The sequence below is a fragment of the Mesoplodon densirostris genome, chromosome 10, assembly GCF_025265405.1.
Source record: "Mesoplodon densirostris isolate mMesDen1 chromosome 10, mMesDen1 primary haplotype, whole genome shotgun sequence".
NCBI lineage: Eukaryota > Metazoa > Chordata > Mammalia > Artiodactyla > Ziphiidae > Mesoplodon > Mesoplodon densirostris.
In genome coordinates, this window is record NC_082670.1 from 82,493,634 (window position 1) to 82,520,649 (window position 27,016).

Sequence of the window (27,016 nt, forward strand, 5' to 3'; positions counted from 1 at the left end):
GATAAAAGAAAGAAACATTTTACATGTTCACTTCAAAAGTTAAAAAGCCAATTAAATATTATAGAAATAAAAACTTTCATTAATTTTCACTAAATGATAAAGACTTCATTAGTTATATTAAAGTAAAGATAAATCCAAGTGTGTTTATTACCTGCCCCTGGAAAAGAATAAGATGAAGAAAAGTGCTGGTTTGGGGAGGTAGATTCCATTTTCTCCTCGCACCTGCAATCTTGTTCATGGTTCCCAGTTCTTCCTGTGTTGGGCCATAGGCTGTTTCTTTCCAGAGTGCGGAAAAATGCAAGCAAGTTTATATCACCAGTAGTGAAATGGCAGTAATGGGTGTCCTGCATGCTAGGGACTTTGGAGGTCAGCTAAAAGGAATTGTTTTGGGACTTCTACTATCATCAGATTCAGTTTTTCTGCTACAATGTTGCTCTTTCAGTGAATAATGCTGAGGGCCTGTTACGCATGTGGTGTGAAGTGACTGAAAGCATGCAAAACAGAGTCACACAGACCCAGGCTTCTAATCCTCACTTTACCTCTCAGTTCCTGTGTGATCTTGGGCAAGTGACTTAATGTCCCTCAGCCCAAGTTCCTTGTCAGTCAATAAGAATAAGAATAATACCACCAGCGTTACCGGATTTCTATGAGGATTAAGTAAGAGAAAGCCTATAACGTTCTTGGCACCTTGCCTTGTGCATAATCAATGCTCAGTAAATATTAGTTGGTAGTGTTAGTGCTATAATAATATTATTATTAACAATGTTACTCTAATGTTATTATTTTGAGCTGAGAACAAGTTAGAAACCAAAACAATGTTTATGAAGTGCTTGTACCTGGCCCATAATGGGTTTGATAAATAGACACTGTAAGGTGCAATATGCCTTATACAGATATATAGACACATTATATATATGTATACTGTACATTGTAAATATGCATATATATTATAAAGAAGAAAAGGAAGGCGAAGCCACAGAGCTTCTTGTGGTTGTAAGCTTAGCACGCAATCATAGTTACCACATTCCTCATAAAATAATAACAATAACAACAGTAATGACAGTAATACTTATTGGTATACTTATGCACCTTTGGTGCATCAGGAATTATTCCAAACACTTCATCTGTAGTAGCTCAGTCAACAGTAGTGACCAAAACCATGTGAAGTGGGTAATGATGTTAGCTCCATTATACATGTAAGAAAACCAAAGCACAGAAACAGTAAATACTTTGACTGATGTCACACATTTAGCACGTAGAGTTTAAAAAACAGAGTTTGTAACCCAGGTAGTGAGTGGAAGCGTTTTGCATTTGGAGAATAAGGCACAGGCCAAAACATTAGGACTCCACGGTAAGAATGGGAGGCTGTTGAAAGGTATTAAACAGAGGTGCGTGCTGTGATCTCATGTACAGTTTTGAAGGTTCACTGTGTGGCTATTAACTAGATCTAGAAGAGTCAAAGAGATTACACACCACAAGTGTGGCCCCGTCAGAGGCCAGAGAGACACAGCTTTGAAGTTTGGTCTATGACTCCAGCGTTACACGGGGCTGCCATGTGGCACCGCTTTCAGAGGCACCTTCCTATTGTCATCTGCTCTGTAAATGGCATCCCACGGAATCCAGCAAAGTGGACGTCCGGGTGGTGGCCAGATTCACCTTTGGCGAGTTGGGGCCTCGAGGCAAGGGTAAGGACCAAGGGACAACCTCTGGCCCAGATGATTGCTGATCACCTGCCAAAGTGAAAAGTATATAGGCTCCCCTTGCCAATCCGGGGATCATGGAAGTTGCCACTCAATGGCCAAGCATGCCAGTTACCAATAGGAGAGGCCACTGGCAATTTGCATTCAATTCAGAGGAATGACAGAGTTTTAGTAAATGCTGCCAACCTACCAAAGGACGTTGGATGAGGCTACTAAGCTTGTCCTCCTTTTTCCTCTTTTATGAGACTGTCAACGGAAGCTGTGATCCAGGGGACAGTACAATATAGCCCAGGTCATCAGTTCACTGTCAGAACCATCACATACTTCCTTTGAAATCTTCGGGCAAGTTGAGTTAATGACAAGGATGTGAATGAGCTTTTCAGCCATAGCGTGTCATTAAGCTGTAGGAGTAATTTCAGCGAAAGCATTTTTGTGTTAAATTCAGAACCTACCTCTTTTTACATTTATATGACTAATTCTTTCCTGAGGATCAGAAATAAACTTTGTAGGAGAACTAAATGCTAGCTGTGAAGGAAGCAAGTATTTGAGAGAATAAACAAACCTTCCAGTCACATTGCTGAGGGTCTCCCAGGCCATCCTTTCCTGGCATCTCAGAGATGAAAGTATTTCAGGACAGATGGCTAGTCTCTTCCAGAAAATTTCTGGTCTTACTTGCTATGTGTGGCAGCCCAGTCCATTTTTCTAAAAAAATCACCCTGAAAGTTAAGGAATTCCTCCCTCTATTCAACTCACGTCTCTAAGGCTTTAATTTTAACCAGTTTCCTCTTATTTGGCCTTCTTTGGACATGGAGAAGAGCTGGTCAGCATCTTTCACATACAAGGGCCTTTAATCAAATTACTCCTTACTTGCCTTTTCTTCACACTAATAAACAATTCCACTTCCTTTAACCTTTCCACACAGGATTTACCCTCCATCCCTTTAATCATTTTGGTTGGTCTTTCCCTAGACTGTCTCCAGAGGGTCTTTGTTAATCCCTTTCATGTAGTTTTAAGAAGTTCTTTTCTCTGAGGAAGTCTTGAAATGTTCTCTCATTTTTGGAGGCATTCAGTTCTGATTTTGGTAGTCCTATCCAGTGAGTACACCTTGCTAGGTTGAGTTGATTTTTCCTGTCAGCACCTCCAATTATTTTCATCTGAGTGGGTCACCTTTGCACAGAGTAAACAGCCCAGTTTTCTTAGTTTTTCTGCTTTTATTGCCTTTCTCCCTTCATTATAAATAAACAGGGAACATCAGAAGGAAGAATGGGAAGAAAGGCAAATTCTAAATAGCAACAATGTGAGTTGTTAGAAGTTACATGAATTGTAGAAAAGTAGAATAATAGGGGAATAACGGGCTACCTTTGCTTTCAGGCTGGTTGAGAGACCACCCTGCTTCTATTACCTTGATGAAAAAGCAGAAAAGGCTTCATGGCTTATTATCACTTTCCATGTGCAGGAGAATTGGAGGGGAGGTGGAATGATAAGTGAATTCATATACTTAAGTGATTTTTCTTGGCTATGTAAATTCATTGCCTTCTCATGCAAAGAGAGGGCGTGTCAGACTGGAAGCAGGTCATTCTCTGTGTCATTCTCTGAGGCTGTTCGAGAAACACTGGGGTTAGTTCCAGGCTTCAAGACCCCCATCCAGAAATCCAGGTCTTAATTCTCTTGTTATCTTATCCGTTGGCGTTAGCCACCTCCTGATCCCAGAAGTTTAGGGCAGCCACTCCACGCCTGCTTGGGAAGTGTTTTTCTAACACCATCCCACCTTGTAATTCTCTCCTGCAGAAAGCCTTCTGATTTGGCATTCAAGGAACCAGATGGGCCAGAAAAAGTTCCATTTCTCTCTTCTTTATTTCATTTTCTTCCCCCAGCCCAAGGAGTTGGTATTTTTGGTGGCTGGGCATTTTACGTTACCCTCCATTTCTTTGGTGACAAGAATAACTTTGTGGTCCATTGAGAACAAATTGCCGTCACTCGGTCCCTGCTCCATTCCTCTTATATAATAGAATGACCCCTTTTTTTTTTCCCCAGTAAGCAGAATGTTGAAGGCTGCAAAGACTCCTTTTTGATAATAAAAATATGATCTTGGAGTGCTGATTTTTTTTTCTTTGCTTTTCCATAAAAGTTTGGACAGTAGTCTTATGGGAAATGTTTCCTAATAATATTATATATAATATTATATATATAATTATATATTATATATAATAATTATATATATAATAATTATATATATTATATAATATATAATAATTATATATATAATAATATTATTATAATAATGATGATAGCAGCTAATCTTTACTAAGGGCTTACTACTGGCTGCCACATAGATTTTAATCTTTTCAACAACCTAAGATAGGCAGTACTAGTATTGTATCTGTTTCACAGATGAGGAAACTTGAGTCACCGAAAGCTTGAATACTTTGGCTCTGATTACCCATCTGGTAAATGTTGAACTTGGGCAGTTTAACCTGCACGCCATGGGTCTGGCAACTTTGTGACAGCAGCTGCTGAACTGGATCCCTAGTGTGCAGGAAGATGCTTAGTAAGAATTGAATTGCAAATATTTACTGAGCTCTTATGCTTTACGAACTGTTTTAAACACTGTACATGGATGATCTCATTTAATGCTGACCCAAACCCTATCGGGTCGATGCTGCTGTAATTCTCACCATTTTATTGAGGAAGAATTGAGGCTCAGAGAAGTTAAGCAACTTTCTCAGCGTCACAGAGCACTTGAGCCATGGAGTCAGAATTCCCACCCAAGAAGTCTGGCTCTAGCACCTGCCAGTTTCACTATAACTCTGTGCTGCTTCCTGTAATACTGAAGATCTTGCTGGGGGCCGGAGGGGCGGTGAGGCTGCTGCAGAAAGACTGGGCCTCTCGTCTGAGACACAAACTGCGAAAGTTCTATATACCTGCAAATGAAGTGTTTTCCTGGTTGGTTGGCAGGACAGAAACTGCAGCCAGAAAGGCCCATTGGCAGTGATTCCAGCAGGAAGCCTGTGTCCTGCTGGGTTTGTCCCACACGGCTTTGTCGGGCACTTCCTGCCATCTTGTGTTCTTGTCGCCCCTATTGGCTTTGGACCCCATAGCTTTCTAACCGATGTTCTTTTTTCTCCTTCTCTCTGGTTCTCTGTTCAGCTCGAGGCTTTTTATTCCATCTTCACCACGGAGCAGCAAGACCACGTCAAGTCAGTGGAGTATCTGAGAAATAACTTTCGGCCACAGCAGGGCCTGAACGACAGGGTGGTGTCCAAGTCTGCCGTCCGTGATGCCTGGAACCACGACATGACAGACTTCTTAGAAAACCCACTGGGGACAGAAGCCTCTAAAGGTACATTTGGATTAAGTGCCCTTGCACAGAGGAAGATTCCTTATCATAAATTACTTTAAATGAAAAGGTGTTCAGAACCAGCCAAGAATTGGAACATGCTGCTAAAAGCATGTTTCTGCGCTAAAAGTGACTTGTCTGGATGATAAATAGAAGCATTTGTGGGAATAACTTCAGTTAGATACTTTCAGAATCGCCCTTTTGACTAGTAACATATTAGTTAGTCCTTCTCTCTGTAATTTAACCTTGTAGCATCAACCCTAACTAGTTGATGTCTTAAAGCTTTTTGGTGTCTTACTTTTTAACTGTTTCCCTGCCGTGATCAGGTGTTTGTCTCTGAGCTCAAACATCAGGACTTCAGACTTGCTCCCAACACCCCAATCTGCAGCTTTCTTACTAACTTCCATACCAGCCAAGAAGTCTCCCTCCAGCTCTCCACCCCCACCAGACATCACATGGCCTCTTTTTTTTTTTTAATTTATTTTTGGCTGCATTGGGTCTTCGTTGCTGTGGCGAGCGGGGGCTACTCTTCGTTGCAGCGCGCGGGCTTCTCATTGCGGTGGCTTCTCTTGTTGCAGCTCACAGGCTTCGGTAGTTGTGGCACGTGGGCTCAGTAGTTGTGGCTCACAGGCTCTAGGTGCGCGGGCTTCAGTAGTTGTGGCGCACGGGCTTAGTTGCTCCGCGGCATGTGGGACCTTCCCAGACCAGGGATCGAATCCGTGTCCCCTGCAGTGGCAGGCGGATTCTTAACCACTGCGCCACCAGGGAAGTCCCGGATGAGGGATTTATATCACGAGTGAGTATAATATCCGGTACCTCAGAATTGCTGACGTTACGACAATTACAAAGTTCTTTCCTAATAAATGGACTGAACATATGATATATCAGTTGTGCAGAGAGGAGGCATAGCCCTTCTTACCTAAGGAAGTTGGAGAGGATACTGGTTTCCATTGCATTAAGTTGTCAGAGTGGCCACGATCTTCCACTGAATGGGCTTTCTCCGAATTTGAGCAGAGCCATGGACCCATCCTTAGATAGAGAGAATTGGTTCTTCATTTTACAAGGTTACAATGATCATGGTGTGTCCATTGCTGACTCTTAAGATGAGTGACTACTAAAATGTTTTGTGATCTTTCTAGACACAGAGAGAGATGTAGATGCACTCCTCTTTCTTTTTTTTTTTTTTGCTGTACGCAGCCCTCTCACTGTTGTGGCCTCTCCTGCTGCGGAGCACAGGCTCCGGACGCGCAGGCTCAGCGGCCATGGCTCACGGGCCCAGCCGCTCCGCGGCATGTGGGATCCTCCTGGACCGGGGCACGAACCCGTGTCCCCTGCATCAGCAGGCGGACTCTCAATCACTGCGCCACCAGGGAAGCCCTCCTCTTTCTTTTTTAAACCTACTCTTGGAGTGTCACATACAGAAAAGTACACACATAATATGCACACAACTTGATTAATTTTCACCAACTGAATATACTTGAGTAACAAACACCCAGATCAAGAAACTGATATCATTTGCTTCCCAGAAGCACTTTCTTTTCTTCACTCTTAGACACTATCCTTTCCCAGGGGTAACTGTGGCCATGACTTAGCCTTGCCTCCTGGTCAATTTCGTATAAATGGAATCAGTTGGTAAGTCCTCTTTTGTGTCTTGCTTCTTTTGCTTTACACTGGTTTGGAGAGTTATCTATGCTATTACACTCAGTTGTAGTTTGTTCTTTCTCATGGTTGAATTTCATTGTATGACTGCACCTGAATTTATTTATCCATTTCAATATACATGAATATATGGATTATTTCCATGTTTTGGTAATTATGAAAGTTCTTGAACATGGCTTTTAATGAGCATGTGGACATATCTCCGTTGGGTGTGCACCCAGCAGTAAAATGACTGCAGCCTAGAGGACACACATATTTTCAGATCTGGTTAGACACTGCCGAACAGTTTCCCAACATGACTATATGTACCGCTTTACACTTCTGCCAGCAGTGTAAGATAGTTTTCTATTTTTTAAACATTTTTAAAGGCCTAATTTACATACCATAAAGTTCAGCTGTTGTGAATGTACAATTTAATAATTTTCAGTAAACTTATAGTTGTGCAGCCATCACCACATCCACTTTTAGAACACTTTCATCATCCCAGTAAGTTCCTTCATGCCCATCTGCAATCAATTCTTTCTCCTAACCTCAATTCCAGGCCACCTCTGATTTGCTTTTATCTTCCACTTGACATAGGATTTTAAGATTTATACATGTTGTAGCATGTATCAGTAGCTCATTTCTTTTTATTGATAAATAGTATCCCTGTTTGTTTTTTTTCAATAACAACTTTATTGAGATTTAATTCACATACCATAAAGTCCATTCTTTTAGAGTGTATACCTCAATGGTTTTTTTTTTTTTTTGTGGTACGCGGGCCTCTCACTCTTGTGGCCTCTCCCGTTGCAGAGCACAGGCTCCGGACGCGCAGGCCCAGCCGCTCTGCGGCATGTGGGATCTTCCCGGACCGGGGCACAAACCCGTGTCCCCTGCATCGGCAGGCGGACTCTCAACCACTGCGCCACCAGGGAAGCCCCTCAGTGGTTTTATATGTTCACAAAAGTGTGTACTCATCACTACTACCTACTTCAGAACATCTTTGTCACCCTCCAAAAGAAATTCCATACTCACTAGCAGTCACTCCTTTTTCTCCTGTCGCTCCTTCTTTCCCAGCTCTAGGCAACCATGAACGTACTTTCTGTCTCTACGGATTTGCCTATTCTGGAGATTTCATATAAATGGAATTGTACAATATATGGCTTTTTGTCTCTGGCTTCTTTTATTTAGCATCATATTTTGAAAGTTCATCCATATTTAAGCATGTATTGAATTTCATTCCATTTTATGGCCAAATAAGATATCATTGTATGGATAGACCGCATTTTGCATATCCATTTATCAATTGATAGATTCCAGTTTCTGGCTCTTATGAATATCGCTGCTATGAATGTTCGTGTTCACATTTTTGTGTGGACATGTGTTTTCATTTCTCGTGGATATAAACCTAGGAGTAGAATTGCTGAGTCATAGGGCAACTCTTTGTTTACATTTTTTAAGAACTGCCAGACTTTTCCCAAAGCAGCTGTACCAGTGTACATTCCCATCGGCATTTTCAGAGGGTTCTGATTTCTCCACATCCTCACCAGCACTTGTTACACGTCTTTTTTATTTTAGCCATCCTACTAGGTATGAAATAGTATCTCTTTGTAGTTTTGATTTGCACTTCCCTAATGACTAATGATGTCCCTATTTGTTTTTAAATGATGTTCCTATTTGTTTTAAATTTCATAAAACCATGGTCCATATGACCAAATGCTCCTCCTTGTATTCCCCAAGAAAATTCAGGTAATTGCATGGCACCAAAGGCTGAAAGCCAGCCACAGATGCTGGCAGTCATCAGGCAGCCTGGTGTGCTTAGATTATTGACCTTCGAAATCTGAGTAGAAAAGAGCCAGTATAAAAGAGGAGTCCCTTTCTCTTCTCCAGGCTTATGCAAAAAAGATATTAGAAAAGGAAGGGTGGTATTCTGTAATCTTCAGGTGATTCAAAAAGAACAAACCCTGTCTGATTGGCATTCTCTATCTGATCATTATTGGAAGCTTTTGGTGCCTAAGAGAGCTATGATGTTGAGCATAGAGCTGTGCATTTATTGGGCTATTGTCACAGAAGAAAGAAAAATTAATTAATTACATAGGGCAGGCATCAGTAAGCTTTTTTGGTTAAGGACCAGGTATTGGGTCATGTGATCTCTTGTTGCAACTACTCAGCTCTGCCACTGTAGCATGAAGGCAGCCGTAGACAATATAAAAATAAGTAGGTATAGAAAATGTCTTCTAATAAAACTTTATTTGTAAAAATAGGTGGCAGTCCAGATTTAGCCTGGGGACCATAGTGTACTGATCCCTGCTCTAGGGAATGGCTCAAACTAAGATGGTGGAACCCCATCTTAGGCTTGTTTGAAGGTATTTTCACAGCGGCCGTGACTGTGAAAGTGTCCGTTGGTTGGTTCTGCTTTTCCATGACACTACAAGATCCTAGGAACAATTAGACGTTTATTAACTTGGTAACCATTCACTGACCAATCCACCTTAAGACCTCTTCATCTTCCACTCCAGAAGTATAAGTGGAGCCTCTGTAGACTGAGCCCCACTTCCGTTGTTCCCTGGCTGTGATCACTGACTAGTGTTCACTGAGCAGCACTGCAGGGGATGCTTGAGTTGATGTGCCCCCACCCTGCCCTTCTGTCAGGATGATCAGACATACTAGAATAGAGGAAACAGAATCAAGCCATTCAGTTACAAGCACGAGATGCATCGCCACATACGACACCAAAAGAAAGGGGGGAAAAGTCATCTTAATATTGTATTGTTGCCGAAGAAAGAGTTATAATGGATGTCATCTGTAAAAAATATAAAGCTTTAGTTTCCAGTAAATGGAAACAATATTTAGGCTTGGTGGATTGTTCGAGGGACATCCAATTCACCACTCTGCCCTTTGTCGGTAAATAACTTAGACAGACTTTTGGATTTAATGCGCTGTCATTTTAGTTATTCTGCAACACATCCCGGGCACATGGAAGAGCATTTCGGTGATTAAGTGCTGAATACTGTCTATTGTGAAGACTTTTGGAACAGTGAACAGAGAAAAATAACTTCCCTTCCAACAACATGAAACATATGGTTTATTAATTTAACAAAACCTGTTCAAACCACAGTGGAATCAAAACCATTTGATCTGATAATTTTATTTGATGGCTTAATTAAAGTGACACTGTATAATGTAATAAAAGCAAAGGAAATGAAGAGGACAGTGGATGGCCTTTGTCCCCTCCAGTCCCCTAAGCCAACGCCGTGGTTTTTGAGAATGGTTTTTGTTTTTGCTGATGGAGGGATCTCTTTGTCAGCTGCATTTTCAGTGCTAAAGATTGCTTCCTGTCTTGGTTAAAAGCAGTTTTTAAGGGCATGTACCAGTGTGTGAGAATGCCTAAGTAACTAGCCTGTTTTAAATCAGAACACATCGAGAAAGAGCATCACATTTTCCACCCAAATTAGCAAACAAAGAAGGAAATCCATGATTGCTTTTAAAAGGAGTTTGACATTGAAATCATGGTTTTCTGCTATTTTGGGAGAAAATATTAATGTTGTTCTATTTTCAGTTTAATCATTTTCACTCACCACATTAATGAGCTTGAATTACTTTATCTTAATAAAAGAAGCTCTGATATGGAACATTTAATTCCTTTATAGGCAGCTGCCCTCCCAGAAACTTCCAGAAAGTTAGCTTGGTACTTTTAGTAACTTTCAACACAGAAAAGTGCTAAGGAAAGCACATGTTTAATGCAGCCGCCATGGAGTCTTTTTGACCCCCTTCTTTTAAAAATAACTATTACTAGCTATTAATTTTTAACCTGGGGAGTGATTAAGAAAGCAAGCAAAAAGTAGGGCTGTTTTTTTGTAAGACTCTCCAACATCCTGGGTGCTCATGCTTTTAAAGGTCATGCCATGTTCTATCAAACATTTTTACAGGCTCAGATATCCCAGGATGACTAATTTTATGTAAATAGATAGAGAGTTGGTGTAACTTGCCTTTGATTGGTTGACATAAAGTTGATATTTCATAGACATTTAACATAGCATTAACTACTTTGGGCTCATGTTTTCTAGCCAGTGAGTTTCTTTTCCCGTGTCAGGCATCTTCATCTACATTGAAGAGCTTTCTCTAGGGCTGTGCCTGGTACACCTATGCTTAAAAAGGCTACATAGGGGTTTTCATGGGCCAGGTGCTATGCTAGCCTTTTCCGTTCATATATGGTTTATTTAATCCTCAGAACAACCTGTGCCAGGATGCACTTTCCATTTGTCAAATATTTGTTGAGCATCTACTATGAACAAGTTTTAGGCACTAGAAATACAGCTGAACAAGGGAGAAGAGTCTCTTATGGAGCTTAAGTTTTAGGGGGAAGAAAGAAATAAAGAGGTCAGTGATAAAGCTCTTCAGTGGTGTTCTGCAGATCAAATCAGGTGGTTTGCTAAGAGTGGCAGACATGGTGAGGCCAAGGGGAAGAGAGCTTCCCTGGAGAGGATGGGTTGGTCTGGATAAGGAGCCAGCCCTGCCAACTTCTGAGAGGGAAAGGTCCTTTTGCAAAGGCTCTGAGGCATGGGAACCCGCAAGATTGAAGTCTCAGAAGACTTTTCTTGGTAAGGCGTTAAGACTGTGTTCTTATGACAGTGGCCTTTGGAGGAGTCTAAGCAAGGCTATGGAACCATCTGAACAGGTTTTTAGACCCATCACTCTGACTGTTATGTAAAGAATGTTTGCAGAGGACCTGGGGTGGAATCTGTAAGACCCGCAGGAGGCTGATGGAGATATTCCTGGCAGGACAGCAGTGGTCGGATGAGGGTGATACTGGTGGATCTAGAAGTGATCGCTGGGGATGGACTTTGTAACAGAGCTTCTGAGATTTACTAACAGTTTGGATGGAGGATGGGTGGGGGTGAGCAAAGAGAGAAATGCAGTGTTACTGTTTCTCCTTAACGGATGAGGGGTCTGAGATTCAGAGAGAACAGGTGGTCGGTCATCCAGAGCCTCTCAGCCAGGAAATGGTAGAGCTGAGACTGAGATCCTCTTCTGTCCAAACACAGCATTCTTTCTATTTTCCAAGGGACTGCCAGCTTCCATATGAATCCACAAGAGGTGGTCTCTGTTTTAAATGGCATCAGGTGGCTTGAGCAACACAGTTTTATTATTATCTTTCTGTGAATGAAGGCACTTTATAAGTCCTTGAGGCAATTGGGTGCTCTTCCTAAAGATCAAGTTTATCTTCCTGAAGGGAATCACTTTTCTCTGTCTTTATCTGCTTGGCTTGCTTTTGGCAGGTTATCTTGGGTCCGCGGGGCAGAGGTTACTGAGGTCTTGATCACAGGGTTAGTCCCTGGGAGGGTCAGTGCACCCACTTGATGTGGATGTTGGGGCCTCCTAGGCTAAGGATATTGTGCATCCTTGAATCAACAGGACCTAACACAGTACCTAAAATATAGTAGGTATACGGTCATTGTTCATTAAATGAATGAATGGGGAGACAATATAAGGGCAATGGGTAAGAATCTAGACTTTGGAGTCAAGCAAACCTGGACTCAAATTCCATGCCAATCATTTACTTCTGCACATCTGTGCTCTAGTTAATATCTAAGCCTCAGTTTCCTTTCTGTAAGATGGAGCTAATAATCACATCCCCTTCCTTGGCTTGTGGCCTTTTAAGTGAGACAGTATAGAGAACAAATAGTGCAGAGCCTGGGACATGGAAAGTACTCTGCAAATAATTGTACTTCCTTGTCTGTAGGTCAGCATTGGCTTTCAGGACAGCCTATTACATGTGACGTGATCACTGGAGAACACATTTCAAAACAAGGGGACCACATTCTCTTCCAGTGAATCCCATGGCCCATAGCGTGGTCCACACGTCCTGCCCCCTCCCCAACCCCGCCTTGCACTTCACTTTTCTTCACATCCTACACCTCAGTCCACCAGCCGCACTGCAGTTCCAGCAGTCTCTTCCCTGGAAGGCCCCGGCCTCACCTCTGTGCATCATCCATCCCTTGTCAGCCTTCAAGGCTCAACTCAGTGGTCCTTCCCCGTGAAGTTTCCTGGCTGCCTTGGCCCAGACATTGTCGGGGCACCAGTACCTTTCTTTTGTAGCATTCTCAGCATTGGAATTTTACATTCATTTATGTATTTCTTTTCCTAATACCTAACTCTCCCACTACCTTGTAAGCTCATAAAGGGTAAAACTGTTTTTTTTTTGTTTTTTTTTTTGTTGGAGAGAGGGTACAATGCTCACTGTTGGCGCCTTAGTAAATATTGGACTGGAGGGAATGATGATGGATGGATGGTTTGATGGATGGTTGGATGGATGGATGGATGGATGGATGGATGGATGGATGGATGAAGCTAACCCACACATGCCAGGTGGCCAGGAGTAAAAAAGATTCTTGCTACGAGAGTTGGCCCAGTTGAGGCATTTATGATCTAGCCCAGGCTAGGTGCTCTAATGGGAGGAGCATAACCAGGCATTTGGAGTAGGATTCCACACCACTTCCAGTATCTGAAATCAGAGAGGCTCCTAGGATTTGGGAAGCCATCTTCCAAATCCATTTGACCATAAGCCACTTGGATGGAAGTGTTGGTATCAAAACACCATGGAGAAAGGGCTTTCCTCTCTGTCCCAAGGAACAGCCACGTTTCCCAACCACTCCACCACTCCTAAAAGCAGAGAAAGGGAAGCACTGAAAGAGGCAGGCGCTGGTGTCAGGAGCCTCCCAGGCAGAACCACGTTATGGCTTGGGAGCCGTTGAGCTGATATTGTTAACAGATGCCAGGGCCCGCCTATTGTTTCCATACTTTATAAATATCACCTAATTACTTAATCCCCTGTCTCCAGGCAGGTAGGCAGAGTTTGATGTTCAGGGCCGACTTAGGCACCCTCCTATGGCTTCAGCTTTGCTCTGCTATCCAGGAAGATCTTCCCTGACACTGGGTTTGTTTGTGTGAGCACCGTGGTGCTTATGAACTGCAATCTGGAGATTACTAAAGGCCACCAGCATCCCTCCTCCCAGAGGGACACACTTCCCCTTTCTGTCGCCAGCGAATGTTCACAGCCCATGGAGCAGTAAGCTCCGAGATTCTTGCGCGCATCTCCCTGTCCTCGGGGTCATAGGAGTCACGGTGGCTGGGAGGCAGACAATTTATCTTCTCCATCCTTCCCACCGTTTCTTCTGTAAACCAACACAGGCTGGTCGAGGTAGTTTTTCTTCAGGTTCAGGGAACATGAGCCGAACCCTTAGCTTTCTCGGGTGCAAACAATGTTGTCACTGCCCCAGTCCTTGAGCCCGTGTGTAAAGGCACAGAGGGGGAGACCATTATGAGGCCTCTGGGGTCATCTTTTTCTCTTCTAAGCACAGCCGGGGGTCATCACAGTTGCTGGCTTCTCTCCTGGGCCCTCTCTGACTGGTTTTGTGATTCCAAAGCACTGGCTTGGACCGAAATGAGTGTCTGGGCTGTCCCGGGTCATGTCTGTGCCTGTGTAGACAAGGTGCCGTCTCTACATCTGACACCAGGTGCTAACAGGTATCATCTATCAAGTACACAGAGCCCTCTGGTTTCCGTGCAAAGGCTTCCGGGAAAAGAGGAGCCTTCTCCATGAGGAGTGTACTGAGCATCTCAAACTGTTGGTCTTCACCAGCCAGCTAGAAGCCCAGTTCCTCAGAGCATAAGGATCCGTATGCCTGGGGTGGCCAGGAGGTCAGGGTGGCTCCGTCCCTCCCAAGTGCTGCACAGGTGATTTCCCACTGGGGCCCACTAGGGGCGCTGCTTATTCGCAGCCTGGTCTCTCCACTTAAAGTGGCAGGCTCCCTGATCTCTTGGGTCCTCTTGACCAAGCCTTGGAGGCGCTGCTTGAGGCCAGTCTCCAGGTGTGGAAGATCCTGGAACCATGCCAGAGAGGACCATCCTTACCAAATGACCCAGGTGCCACATCTGGGGGTTGGAACAAGGTTGGCATTTAAACAATGGAGCTCATCCAATGGCCTCCCTGAACCAGAACAAGTAAGAGAGGCAGGTGCCAAGGAAGAATCAGAAATTCAAAGCTAGTAAGGTGAATGTCGGGAGACATTAAAAGGAGAACTCTCCTTTTAAATATAGTGGGTCCTTAAGTGATACCTAATTCTAAGAGAAAAATTATTTTAAGGACCAAATTGAAACAAAGGAGGCGGGCATCTTGGCCTATTGAGTCACAGTCATCTAGAATCAAGAGTTTAAATAAAAGCCTGGCTAAACCCTTCAGTGTGGGTCACTGGTTGATCTCTTTTTTTTTTTTTTTTTTACATTTAATCACTTTTTCTAATATATACAGCAGGTTCTTATCAGTCATCAACTTTATACACATTAGTGTATACATGTCAATCCCAATTGCTCAATTCATCCCGCCAGCCCCCCCAACTGCCGCTTCCCCACCTTGGTGTCCATACGTTTGTTCTCTACATCTGTGTCTCAATTTCTGCCCTGAAAACCGGTTCATCTGTACCATTTTTCTATGTTCCACATATATGCGTTAATATACAATATTTGTTTTTCTCTTTCTGACTTACTTCACTCTGTATGACAGTCTCTAGATCCATCCACGTCTCAACAAATGACCCAATTTTGTTCATTTTTATGGCTGAGTAATATTCCATTGTATATATGTACCACATCTTCTTTATCCATTCGTCTGTCGATGGGCATTTAGGTTGCTTCCATGACCTGGCTATTGTAAATAGTGCTGCAATGAACATTGGGGTGCATGTGTCTTTTTGAATTATGGTTTTCTCAGGGTATATGCCCAGTAGTGGGATTGCTGGATCATATGGTAATTCTATTTTTAGTTTTTTAAGGAACCTCCATACTGTTCTCTGTAGTGGCTGTATCAATTTACATTCCCACCAACAGTACAAGAGGGATCCCTTTTCTCCACACCCTCTCCAGCATTTGTTGTTTGTAGGTTTTCTGATGATGCCCATTCTAACTGGTGTGAGGTGATACCTCATTGTACTTTTGACTTGCACTTCTCTAATAATTAGTGATATTGAGCAGCTTTTCATGTGCTTCTTGGCCATCTGTATGTCTTCTTTGGACAAATGTCTATTTAGGTCTTCTGCCCATTTTTGGATTGGGTTGTATGAGCTGTTTATATGTTTCGGAGATTAATCCTTTGTCCGTTGATTTGTGTGCAAATATTTTCTCCCATTAGGAGGGTTGTCTTTTCGTCTTGTTTATGGTTTCCCTTGCTGTGCAAAAGCTTTTAAGTTTCATTAGGTCCCATTTGTTTATTTTTGTTTTTATTTCCATTACTCTAGGAGGTGGATCAAAAAAGATCCTGCTGTGATTTATGTCATAGAGTGTTCTGCCTATGTTTTCCTCTAAGAGTTTGATATTTTCTGGCCTTACATTTAGGTCTTTAATCCATTTTGAGCTTATTTTTGTGTATGGTGTTAGGAGGTGTTCTAATTTCATTCTTTTACAAGTAGCTGTCCAGTTTTCCCAGCACCACTTATTGAAGAGACTGTCTTTTCTCCATTGTATATCCTTGCCTCCTTTGTCATAGATTAGTTGACCATAGGTGCGTGGGTTTATCTCTGGGCTTTCTATCTTGTTCCATTGATCTATGTTTCTGTTTTTGTGCCAGTGCCATATTGTCTTGATTACTGTAGCTTTTGTAGTATAGTCTGAAGTCAGGGAGTCTGATTCCTCCAGTTGTGTTTTTTCCCTGAAGACTGCTTTGGTTATTTGGGGTCTTTTGTGTCTCCATACATTTTAAGATTTTTTGTTCTAGTTCTGTAAAAAATGCCATTGGAAATTTGATAGGGATTGCATTGAAGCTGTAGATTGCTTTGGGTAGTATAGTCATTTTCACAATGTTGATTCTTCCAATCCAAAACATGGTATATCTCTCCATCTCTTGGTATCATCTTTAATGTCTTTCATCAGTGTCTTATTTTTTTTTTAATTTATTTATTTATGGCTGCGTTGGGTCTTCATTGCTGGACGCTGGCTTTTCTCTAGTTGCAGGGAGCAGGGGCTACTCTTCCTGTGGTGCACAGACTTCTCATTGTGGTGGCTTCTCTTGTGGAGCACGGACTCTAGGCGCGTGGGCTTCAGTAGTTGTGGCTCGTGGGCTCTAGAGCACAGGCTCAGTAATTGTGGTACATGGGCCTAGTAGCTCCGTGACATGTGGGATCTTCCCGGACCAGGGCTCGAACCCATGTCCCCTGCATTGGCAGGCGGACTCTTAAGCACTGAGCCACCAGGAAGCCCCTCATCAGTGTCTTATAGTTTTCTGCATACAGGTCTTTTGTCTCCCTAGGTAGGTTTTTAACCTAGGTATTTTATTCTTTTTGTTGCAATGGTAAATGGGAGTGTTTCCTTAATTTCTCTTTCAAATTTTTCATCATTAGTGTATAGGAATGCAAGAGATTTCTGTGCATTAATTTTGTAGCCTGCAACTTTACCAAATTCATTGATTAGCTCTCGGAGTTTTCCGGTGGCATTTTTAGGATTCTCTATGTATAGTATCATGTCATCTGCAAACAGTGACAGTTTTACTTCTTCTTTTCCAATTTGTATTCCTTTTATTTCTTTTTCTTCTCTGATTGCCATGGCTAAGACTTCCAAAACTACGTTGAATAATAGTGGTGAGAGTGGACATCATTGTCTTGTTCCCGATCTTAGAGGAAATGCTTTCAGTTTTTCACCATTGAGAATGATGTTTGTTGTGGGTTGTCGTATATGGCCTCTATTACATTGAGGTAGGTTCCCTCTATGCCCACTTTCTGGAGAGTTTTTATCATAAGTGGGTGCTGAATTTTGTCAAAAGCTTTTTCTGTATCCATTGAGATGATCATATGGTTTGTCTTCTTCAATTTGTTAATATGGTGTATCACATTGATTGATTTGCGTATATTGAAGAATCCTTGCATCCCTGGGATAAATCCCACTTGATCATGGTGTATGATCCTTTTAATGTGTTGTTGGATTCTGTTTGCTAGTATTTTGTTGAGGATTTTTACATCTATATTCGTGAGTGATATTGGTCTGTAATTTTCTTTTTTTGTAGTATCTTTGTTTGGTTTTGGTATCAGGGTGATGGTGGCCTCATAGAATGAGTTTGGGAGTGTTCCTTCCTCTGCAATTTTTTGGAAGAGTTTGAGAAGGATGGGTGTTAGCTCTTCTCTAAATGTTTGATAGAATTCACCTGTGAAGCCATCTGATCCTGGACTTTTGTTTGTTGGAAGATTGTTAATCCCAGTTTCAATTTCATTACTTGTGATTGGTCTGTTCATATTTTCTATTTCTTCCTGGTTCAGTCTTGGAAGGTTATACCTTTCTAAGAATTTGTCCATTTCTTCCAGGTTGTCCAATTTATATTGCATAGAGTTGCTTGTAGTAGTCTCTTAGGATGCTTTGTATTTCTGCGGTGTCTGTTTTAACTTCTCCTTTTTCATTTCTAATTTTATTGATTTGAGTCCTCTCCCTCTTTTTCTTGATGAGTCTGGCTAATGGTTTATGAATTTTGTTTATCTTCACAAAGAACCAGCTTTTAGTTTTATTGATCTTTGCTATTGTTTTCTTTGTTTCTATTTCATTTATTTCTGCTCTGATCTTTATGATTTCTTTCCTTCTGCTAACTTTGGGTTTTGTTTGTTCTTCTTTCTCTAGTTCCTTTAGGTGTAAGGTTAGATATTTTATTTGAGATTTTTCTTGTTTCTTGAGGTAGGCTTGTATAGCTATAAACTTCCCTCTTAGAACTTTTGCTGCATCCCATAGGTTTTGGATTCTCGTGTTTTCATTGTCATTTGTCTCTAGGTATTTTTTGATTTCTTCTTTGATTTCTTCAGGGATCTCTTGGTTATTGAGTAATGTATTGTTTAGCCTCCATGTGTTTGTGTTTTTAACACTTTTTCCCCTGTAATTCATTTCTAATCTCATAGCATTGTGGTCAGAAAAGATGCTTGATGTGATTTCAGTTTTCTTAAATTTACTGAGGCTTGATTTGTGACCCAAGATGTGATCTATCCTGGAGAATGTTCTGTGCACACTTGAGAAGAAAGTGTAATCTGCTGTTTTTGGATGGAATGTCCTATAAGTATCAATTAAATCTATCTGGTCTATTTTGTCATTTAAAGCTTCTGTTTTCTTATTTATTTTCATTTTGGATGATCTGTCCATTGGTGTAAGTGAGGTGTTAAAGTCCCCCACTATTACTGTGTTACTGTCGATTTCCTCTTTTATAGCTGTTAGCAGTTGTCTTATGTATTGAGGTGCTCCTATGTTGGGTGCATATATATTTATAATTGTTATATCTTCTTCTTGGATTGATCCCTTGATCATTATGTAGTGTCCTTCCTTGTTTCTTGTAACATTCTTATTTTAAAGTCTATTTTATCTGATATGAGTATTGCTATTCCAGCTTTCTTTTGATTTCCATTTGCATGGATATCTTTTTCCATCCCCTCAGTTTCCGTCTGTATGTGTCCCTAGGTCTGAAGTGTGTCTCTTGTAGACAGCATATATATGGGTCTTGGTTTTGTATCCATTCAGCAAGCCTGTGTCTTTTGGTTGGAGCATTTAATCCATTCATGTTTAAGATAATTATCGATATGTATGTTCCTATGACCATTTTCTTAATTGTTTTGGGTTTGCTTTTGTAGGTCCTTTTCTTCTCTTGTGTTTCCCACTTAGCAAAGTTCCTTCCTTTGTTGTAGAGCTGGTTTGGTGCTGTTGAATTCTCTTAGCTTTTGCTTATCTGTAAAGCTTTTGATTTCTCCATCGAATCTGAATGAGATCTTTGCTGGTAGAGTAATCTTGGTTGTAGGTTCTTCCCTTTCATCACTTTAAGTATATCATGCCACTCCTCTCTGGCTTGTAGAGTTTCTGCTGAGAAATCAGTTAACCTTATGGGAGTTCCCTTGTATGTTATTTGTCGTTTTTCCCTTGTTGCTTTTAATAATTTTTCTTTGTCTTTAATTTTTGCCAATTTGATTACTATGTGTCTCAGCATGTTTCTCCTTGGATTTATCCTGTATGGGACTTGCTGCACTTCCTGGACTTGGGTGGCTATTTCCTTTCCCATGTTAGGGAAGTTTTCGACTACAATCTCTTCAAATATTTTCTGGGGTCCTTTCTCTCTCTCTTCTCCTTCTGGGACCCCTATAATGCGAATGTTGTTGCATTTAATGTTGTCCCAGAGGTCTCTTAGGCTGTCTTCATTTCTTTTCATTCTTTTTTCTTTATTCTGTTCTGCAGCAGTGAATTCCACCATTCTGTGTTCCAGGTCACTTATCCGTTCTTCTGCCTCAGTTATTCTGCTATTGATTCCTTCTAGTGTAGTTTTCATTTCAGTTATTGTATTGTTCATCTCTGTTTGTTTGTTCTTTAATTCTAGTTGATGTCTTGATATGGCCATTGGGATCACTTAAAAAGATAGCTCACGGGATCTTAGATCTTGGATGGTGTTTAGTAAAGTCTCGCAGTGCTGAGGATAGCTATAGGACGCTACATGACCCAGGTGTTTCTTCATGATAAACGAGGCCATAACATCATCTCAGCCATGGTAAGTAGGAAACTTGTCCAGCTTCAGTATAAGTGTGCTGGGCATTTGCACACCTTCATCCTTGTTTGTATAGACCCTTGGTTGGAGCCTATGACTAGAGCAAGGCTGCAGGAGAAGTTAAGAGGTACCATGTAGAAAGGATGCTGTGCTCAGTTAAAGGGGGATAGGTCCTCTGTGCCCTTTTGGCAGGAAATCACAGCATGTTAAAGTTGGAAAGGAGGGAAGGGCTTTGGGGCACATGGAATCCAGCCTTCCACCCAGTGTCTGAGAAGCAGCTGTTCTCAAGAAAGGCTTGGATGATGCACACTCTGGACTTTGCCACCTCCCTGAGTGCCAAGCTGAACAGTGCTTTCCCCTGCACAGGACAGAGGCACTTCCCCTGGCCTTTAGCTCTCAGCGGCAGAGGGATATCGCATAGAAGATGGACTCCAAGGAAGTAGGTCAGGAATAACATAATGGGGAAAGTCAAACCTGTGTACTTGGAGGACTCTGGCTGCTGCTGTTGTATTTTGAGCATGTGGCTCCATCATATGCACAGTGTAAGAAAGTTTTCCAGTTTGCTGTCTTCCAGGGTCGTTGCCACAGAGCTTCTAATGCTCAGTTTTTGGCTGATAAACGGGATTGCACACCAAGGCTTGTTCGTGGGAGCGGAGAGGATACTGTGGGGTGGTGTAGGAAAGAACTCCACAGGTGTATTAGGGAAACTTAGTTCTCCCTCCTGAGTAGGTTCTCCGCCTCTTGTGTGTTTCTCCTTTACTTTTACGCAGAATCCTTCACTTCTGTTCACCAGATATGGGGGCAGGGGTTTCCGCACAACAAGCAATTCTCTTCAACACCAGCTGGGTGTCCTACAGTGTAACTCCATCCCAACGCTGGCCTCTGTCCCACAAGACTGCTTCCACCCCACTTCAGATGCCAGTCGCAAGTAGGAGATCCCCAAATTACCCGTAACTTCTGTCCGATTTGGTTACAAATTGGAGGTACCCACGATTTCCTCCTCTGGTTTGATTAATTTGCTAGAGTGGCTCACAGAACTCAGGGAAGCACGCACTTACATTTACCAGTTTATTAAAAGATATGACACAGGGTGCAGATGAACAGCTGGATGAAGGGAAACATAGGGCGAGGTCTGAGCCGGTCCTGAGCACAGGAGCTTCTGTCGCCATTGAGTTGGGTGTGTTCACCCTGCCAGTGTATGGATGTGTTTTCTTCTTTGTTTGAAGGAAACAAAAACTCTAACTTGAAAAAGATATATCCACCCGCATGTTCATTGCATTATTTACAAATACCCAAGATAAGGAAACAACCTAAGTGTCCATTGATAGGTGAAAGGATAAAGAAAATGTGGTATCTGTATAATGGAATATTATTAAGCCATAGAAAAGAATGAAATCTTGCCATTTGCAACAACATGTGTGAACTTTGAGGGCATCATGCTAGGTGAACTAAGTCAGACAGAGAAAGATAAATACCATATGATCTCACTCATATGTGAAAACAAAAACCGAGCTCATAGATACAGGCAACTGACAGGGGTGGGGGTGGGAGAAAGGAGTGAACTGTTTTTTCGATTGTTTTTTAGTTTAAATAAACTGAATGATTGTTTTAAAATAAATTTTAAAGAAGAATAAGAGATGCTCCTAGTATCACTTCGGAAGTTACAAGGGTTTTAGGAGCCCTATGCTGGGAACCTGGGGCAGAGACCAATATGTATATTTTCTGTCATCTCAGAACAGGTTAGAGCTTGCATTATTTAAGACACCTTAGATTTAAAACTTGAAAGCAGTTGCCCTAGTGCTTGGGGGAACTTGGGGTCTCCCACATCATGAGAAAGTGGTCCTCCAGCAATGTCTGGCCAGAGCTGCCCAGGGATGAACCCAGCTCCACACACTTCACTTCCTTTGAGACCTGGTCTCAACCGTCCTCCTTCTCATTCTCTGCTTGTCAAGCCATGCTAGTTTTCTTTCCAGTTTTCTCGCCTGAGGGCCTTTGCATGAGCTGTTTTTCTGTCTGCCATATCTAAGCTTCCTTCCTTCCTGCTCATTTTCTTTTTTTATAAATTTATTTATTTTTATTTGTGGCTGCATTGTGTCTTCGTTGCTGTGCTTGGGCTTTCTCTAGTTGCAGCGAGCAGGGGCTACTCTTTATTGCGGTGCACGGGCTTCTCATTGTGGTGCCTTCTCTTGTTGCGGAGCATGGGCTCTAGGCACGTGGGCTTCAGTAGTTGTGGTGCGTGGGCTCAGTAGTTGCGGTGCACAGGCTCTGTAGTTGTGGCTCACGGGCTCTAGAGCCCAAGCTCAGTAGTTGTGGTGCACGGGCTTAGTTGCTCCGCGGCATGTGGGATCTTCCCAGACCAGGGCTTGAACCCGTGTTCCCTGCATTGGCAGGTGGATTCTTAACCACTGAGCCACCGGGGGAGTCCCTTCCTGCTCATTTTATAAACACCTAATCAGTTCAAACATCACTGTGCTCAGTAAGCGTTTCCTAACCAATCCCTCAAATCTAGGTCAGGGTCTTTATTAAACCTTTTTACAGAATTCCTGTAATAGTTTCCTTAAAAGCATGTAATCACATAATCCTTACTGCCATGAGTATCTAACCTTTTTGGTGCCATGGGCTCTTTCAGCCATCTGGTGAATCCCATGGGAGCGTGCCGCACCCTGCACCACCACAGCTATTTCCAGCCTCCCCGTGATGGCTTGAGGGACCAAGAGCTTAGTCTGTATTTCTGATGGGGGAGAATGGTTACTTGGGCTGCGCCCAGTTTTCGAGGGCCTCTAAGGAGTTGGAGTCTGCTCTGGAAATTGTCAAGAGACCCACACTCTCATCTGTCATTGCGAACAAAGAAAAGCAGGAAGGCAGAGGGAGTGGGAAGGAAGCTTTTTGTGCCAAGTATTGTTAACCAGGGAAGAAGCACAGACCTGAGCCATAGTAGTGATGCATTGTGTCTGCGTGGGACAGTTTTCACCTTTTAAGCACTTTTGAGTTACCCTCCTGACCTCTTCATTGCCGTCCTGCAGATAGGAAGATAGATGTGGGAGGTGTTTGTGGCTAGAATGTATGTGGTGCTGCACCCCCGTCCCCTCTGGTATGGACTACTACAGGCTGCGTTCCAGTTCCCAGTGCTCCTCCCACTCAGGGTCCTCGGCCCAGCCCAGTGACTTGGTCTCTCTGGACCCAGTGTCTTCCTTCATCTTTAGGGGAGAGGGTGCCCTTGTGGACCCTCTGAGAGGAAGACACGGAGCCTGGCCCGTGGCGTGTGCTTGGCAACTCCAAGTAGAGAGAGTTCGGGTGTTGTAATCCCCAAAATGCCAGAGCTGGGCTCCGGCTTTGATCTGGTTCCGGCACCTTCGCCCATGTGGTTTCCCTTTCATGAGCTCTCGGGCGTGGAGGGGGGAAGATGACACCCCGAGTCCCAAGATGCCAGGTTTGAAGTCCTACGCGATCGGCTTTGGGGGATTTTGTGTTTACCTAGACCTTTTGGATACAGCCCTTCAAAAAGAGAAATCCTTCCCTGAGGCCATTTCTTTGGAAATTTCCCCTAAAGGCGATAGATAAAGAAATGACAGGCATTTGAGCTGTCTGAGGCTAGGCTGGTGGCTTTGTTCAGCTGAGAGGTTCCCTTCTGCTGAAGAGGAGACAGGGCTCCTGCTCTCCTGCCCTGCCAGGCAGGCGGGTTCCCGGTGTGCGGCATCTGTCTCCCCTGTGGTCCTCTGCTGGGCTGGTGTATGCCGTCACCGCACCCCACCCCGCAGAAGGCAGCAGTTTCTTGGCTGTTGACAAGCTCCGTAAGACGCGGGTGGCACCGAATCGCTATGTTGGAGCAGTGCTGTTCATCTGATGCCCGTTGCCTTACGTGTGAAACTTGGAGGGGTCCAGTGGTGGGAGGAGGCCCCAGGGAGGACTTCAAATCCAAATCGTTGAAGGCACTTGGAAGTTACACTAACTTTCACAGAGAAAGGGTCCCGTTAGTTGATCTCAAACGCCCCAAAGGAAGAGGATTGTGGGTAGGGGAATCTCTCATTTACTTGTGGAACCACTGAGAAAATATCCTTGACGTTGATTGAGAATCAGAGGACCTTGGGTGCTCTGCTAGAAGCCTCTTCATAATTTAACGAAGGCTGGGGTCCTAATTACAGGTGGTTCAGAATGAAGGCAGGGTTCCTCAGAGCTGGTAGAGCATCATCCAAGATGCCTGTGAAATGCAATCAGACACCAGTGAGAAGGTAATCAGGCCCCCAGAGGGGAGGCTGACATCAGGAGCACCTCACAGGGGACATTTGTTTAGAGAGCCGGGTGTGGTGTCTCCCTCACGGTTAAAAGGCTTTGATTTTGTGCAGAAGGATGTGTCAAGACGATCGGCCAACTCCCTGTGTGAGGTGCATTTGCAGTGGCCATTTGTCAGAGGTGTTGGGCACCTGTTCTCCGCCTAAGGCCGGGGCCCTGGTGCTTGTTTTAGATCAGTGGGAAACTCACCTGGCCTTGGGGGCCAGGCAGCTGTGGGTGAAGGCGGGGGGAGGGGCGGGGACTGTGGCAGATGTGAGCACACACACCTGTCTGAAGGGGGCCTGCCCTGCCACCCAGGAAACCACTGCTGTGTGTGGTTGCAGACCCAGTTTAAAAAGCCAGCTTTATATGTTTTCAAAACACTGTGTGGGCCTGGCAGCTTGTCCCCTGCGTGTGCCACTGGGTGTCAGGCCCTCAGATTCTGGTTGACCCACAGCTTTCTCTGTGATCGTTACCCCAGCTCTGTGAGGAGGATATTATTACCTGGTGCTAGCCACCCATTTTACAGATGAGAACCCAAGGGTCCATATGAGTCTGGCTCCAAAGCCCACCCTTTATTATATGAGCTCTTCTAAACTGTCCCTTCTGTGATGTACCACAGCGCTGCTTTTGTCTGTGGTACTTGGAATTTGGGGGGAAGTTTTGTTGGAAGGAAGGGTGTGCATCCCCGGAAAGGCCGGCAAAGCTTGGAAGCACAAGGCACGAGTTCTTTGGAGGTGTCTGGTCATCTCACCTCTCCCAGGGGCATGATGAGCGCATTGAGGGAGGGGGCCGAGGGGCCCAGGGAGCACAGAGGAGACCTCGGCGGGAAGCCGGAGCTTCAGGGAGACACTGGGTGTGGGCTGGCCACAGAGGAGTCGGTGAGGAGGGGGTGGAGGGCGGTGGGGTCAGAGACGTGGAAGGGGTCATGTCCCATGGGACCTGTGGGCCAGGGCAAGACCAAGGGGTCGATTCCGTCCACTCAGCGTGCCATTCATTCAGCCCAAATTTACAGGGAGCCCACTGCGTGCTAAGCTCTGATTTAGTACCGAGGACGGTGTAGCAAACAAGACAGGAAGTGTGCAGCCTCGTGGAGCTTACATTCTAGTAGGGGAGTGTGATGGCTCATTACAGCAGTCCACGAGGTCAGCAGGATCACGCCACGTAGTCCTGAGCGCAGGAAGATCTCAGCTCTACAGGGGAGAGAGCCTCTCAGGCTGTGGGAGGGGCAGAATACGGCACAGACAACACAAGTGCAGTCGGTGAACGTGTTTCAAACAAAGGTTTGGCCTCCCTTTAGCTTCTATGTCTGGAATCACCAAACCACTGATCCACAGGCCAAAACTCTCCCACCAGCACCTCCTGTACAGACAGGAGCTGAGAGTGGTGTTTCTATGTTAAAAAGTTGGAAAAAATGAAAAGAAGAAAGTTTGATGACACATGAAAATGGTATGAAATGGCAATGCAGGGTCCATAACCAGTTTCATTGCAGCAGAGCCACGCCCATCATGTCCGGATGACCTCAGCTGCTTCTGTACTTCATAGGCAGAGCTGTGTAGTTGTGACAGAGACCATATGGCCGGCAAAGCCAAGCACACTTACTGTCCTGCCCTTTACAGAGCAAGTGTGCCAACCTCTGTTCTGGGTCCTCCTTGTAATCTGCAAATGCTTCCTCCAAATCTGGCCCAGAAAAATCCAGCCTTTCAGGGAGGTGAAGAGCAGAAGGGAATTTTCTGTTCCACCTGCTCTTCCCTTAGGCCGAGATGGGCGAACCTCAGCCTACACGCCTCTGGCCCAGCGCTCCCATGTGTAGCCTCAGACAAGTGTGGATCTTTGGAGGCCCCTCAGTTACGGAATTCCCCACCTCCGCCCCGGCAGGCTGTCCAGTGGTGAAGACTGTACGCTCCCACTGCAGGGGGCACGGTTCGATCCCCGGTCAGGGAACTAAGGTCCCACATGCTGCACAGCGTGGCCCCAAAAAAGATGGTCCTGTTAGATTGAGGCCAGGCCGTCCTCTTTTGTGAGCCTAAACCAGTATTTTCTAGTCCATTGAGACAGTGGGATTCTGTACTTTCATTCAGAACAGTATTACCAAGCTCTTCTTGACAAGGCAACATATCCATGACTTAGTAAAATACAACAAGAACAACAAATTCGCTCACAGGGCCATAATGCGTTGTATCCCATTTACATCAGATTGCATGTATGTGTTTTTACACATGCATGAAGACGTTGGATCCCCAGAAAGTTAACAGTGCTTGTCTCTGGATAATGGGATTTTGGGTGATTTTTTAAAACTTTCTTCTTCTTACTTTTTTGGATGACTTGGATTCTTTTTTAAAACATTAACATGAATCATCTTAATGAGTAAAGAAAAAGCCAGCTATTTTTATTTCAAAGAATAAATAAGAAGAATGGTTGCATCCGCATGTGGGTGATAGGATTATTTGTGTGATTATGATGTAACTGTTAAGAGATACGTGCATCCCCATACAGCTCACCCCTAATTGGAGCAGGGGGGTGATGGCT

The 27,016-nt window shown here is 43.7% G+C and overlaps 1 protein-coding gene across 3 annotated transcripts in view; it reads left to right on the plus strand.

Annotated features, from left to right (window-relative positions):
• The window catches only part of PTPRG (protein tyrosine phosphatase receptor type G), a 744,445-nt gene that overhangs the window by 597,760 nt on the left and 119,669 nt on the right, over positions 1 to 27,016 (plus strand). For all 3 annotated transcript variants that reach the window (XM_060111286.1, XM_060111288.1, XM_060111287.1), the window contains exon 8: positions 4,848 to 5,040. In XM_060111286.1, the coding sequence (XP_059967269.1) occupies positions 4,848 to 5,040 (193 nt within the window). The remainder of the gene's footprint in view (positions 1 to 4,847; positions 5,041 to 27,016) is intronic.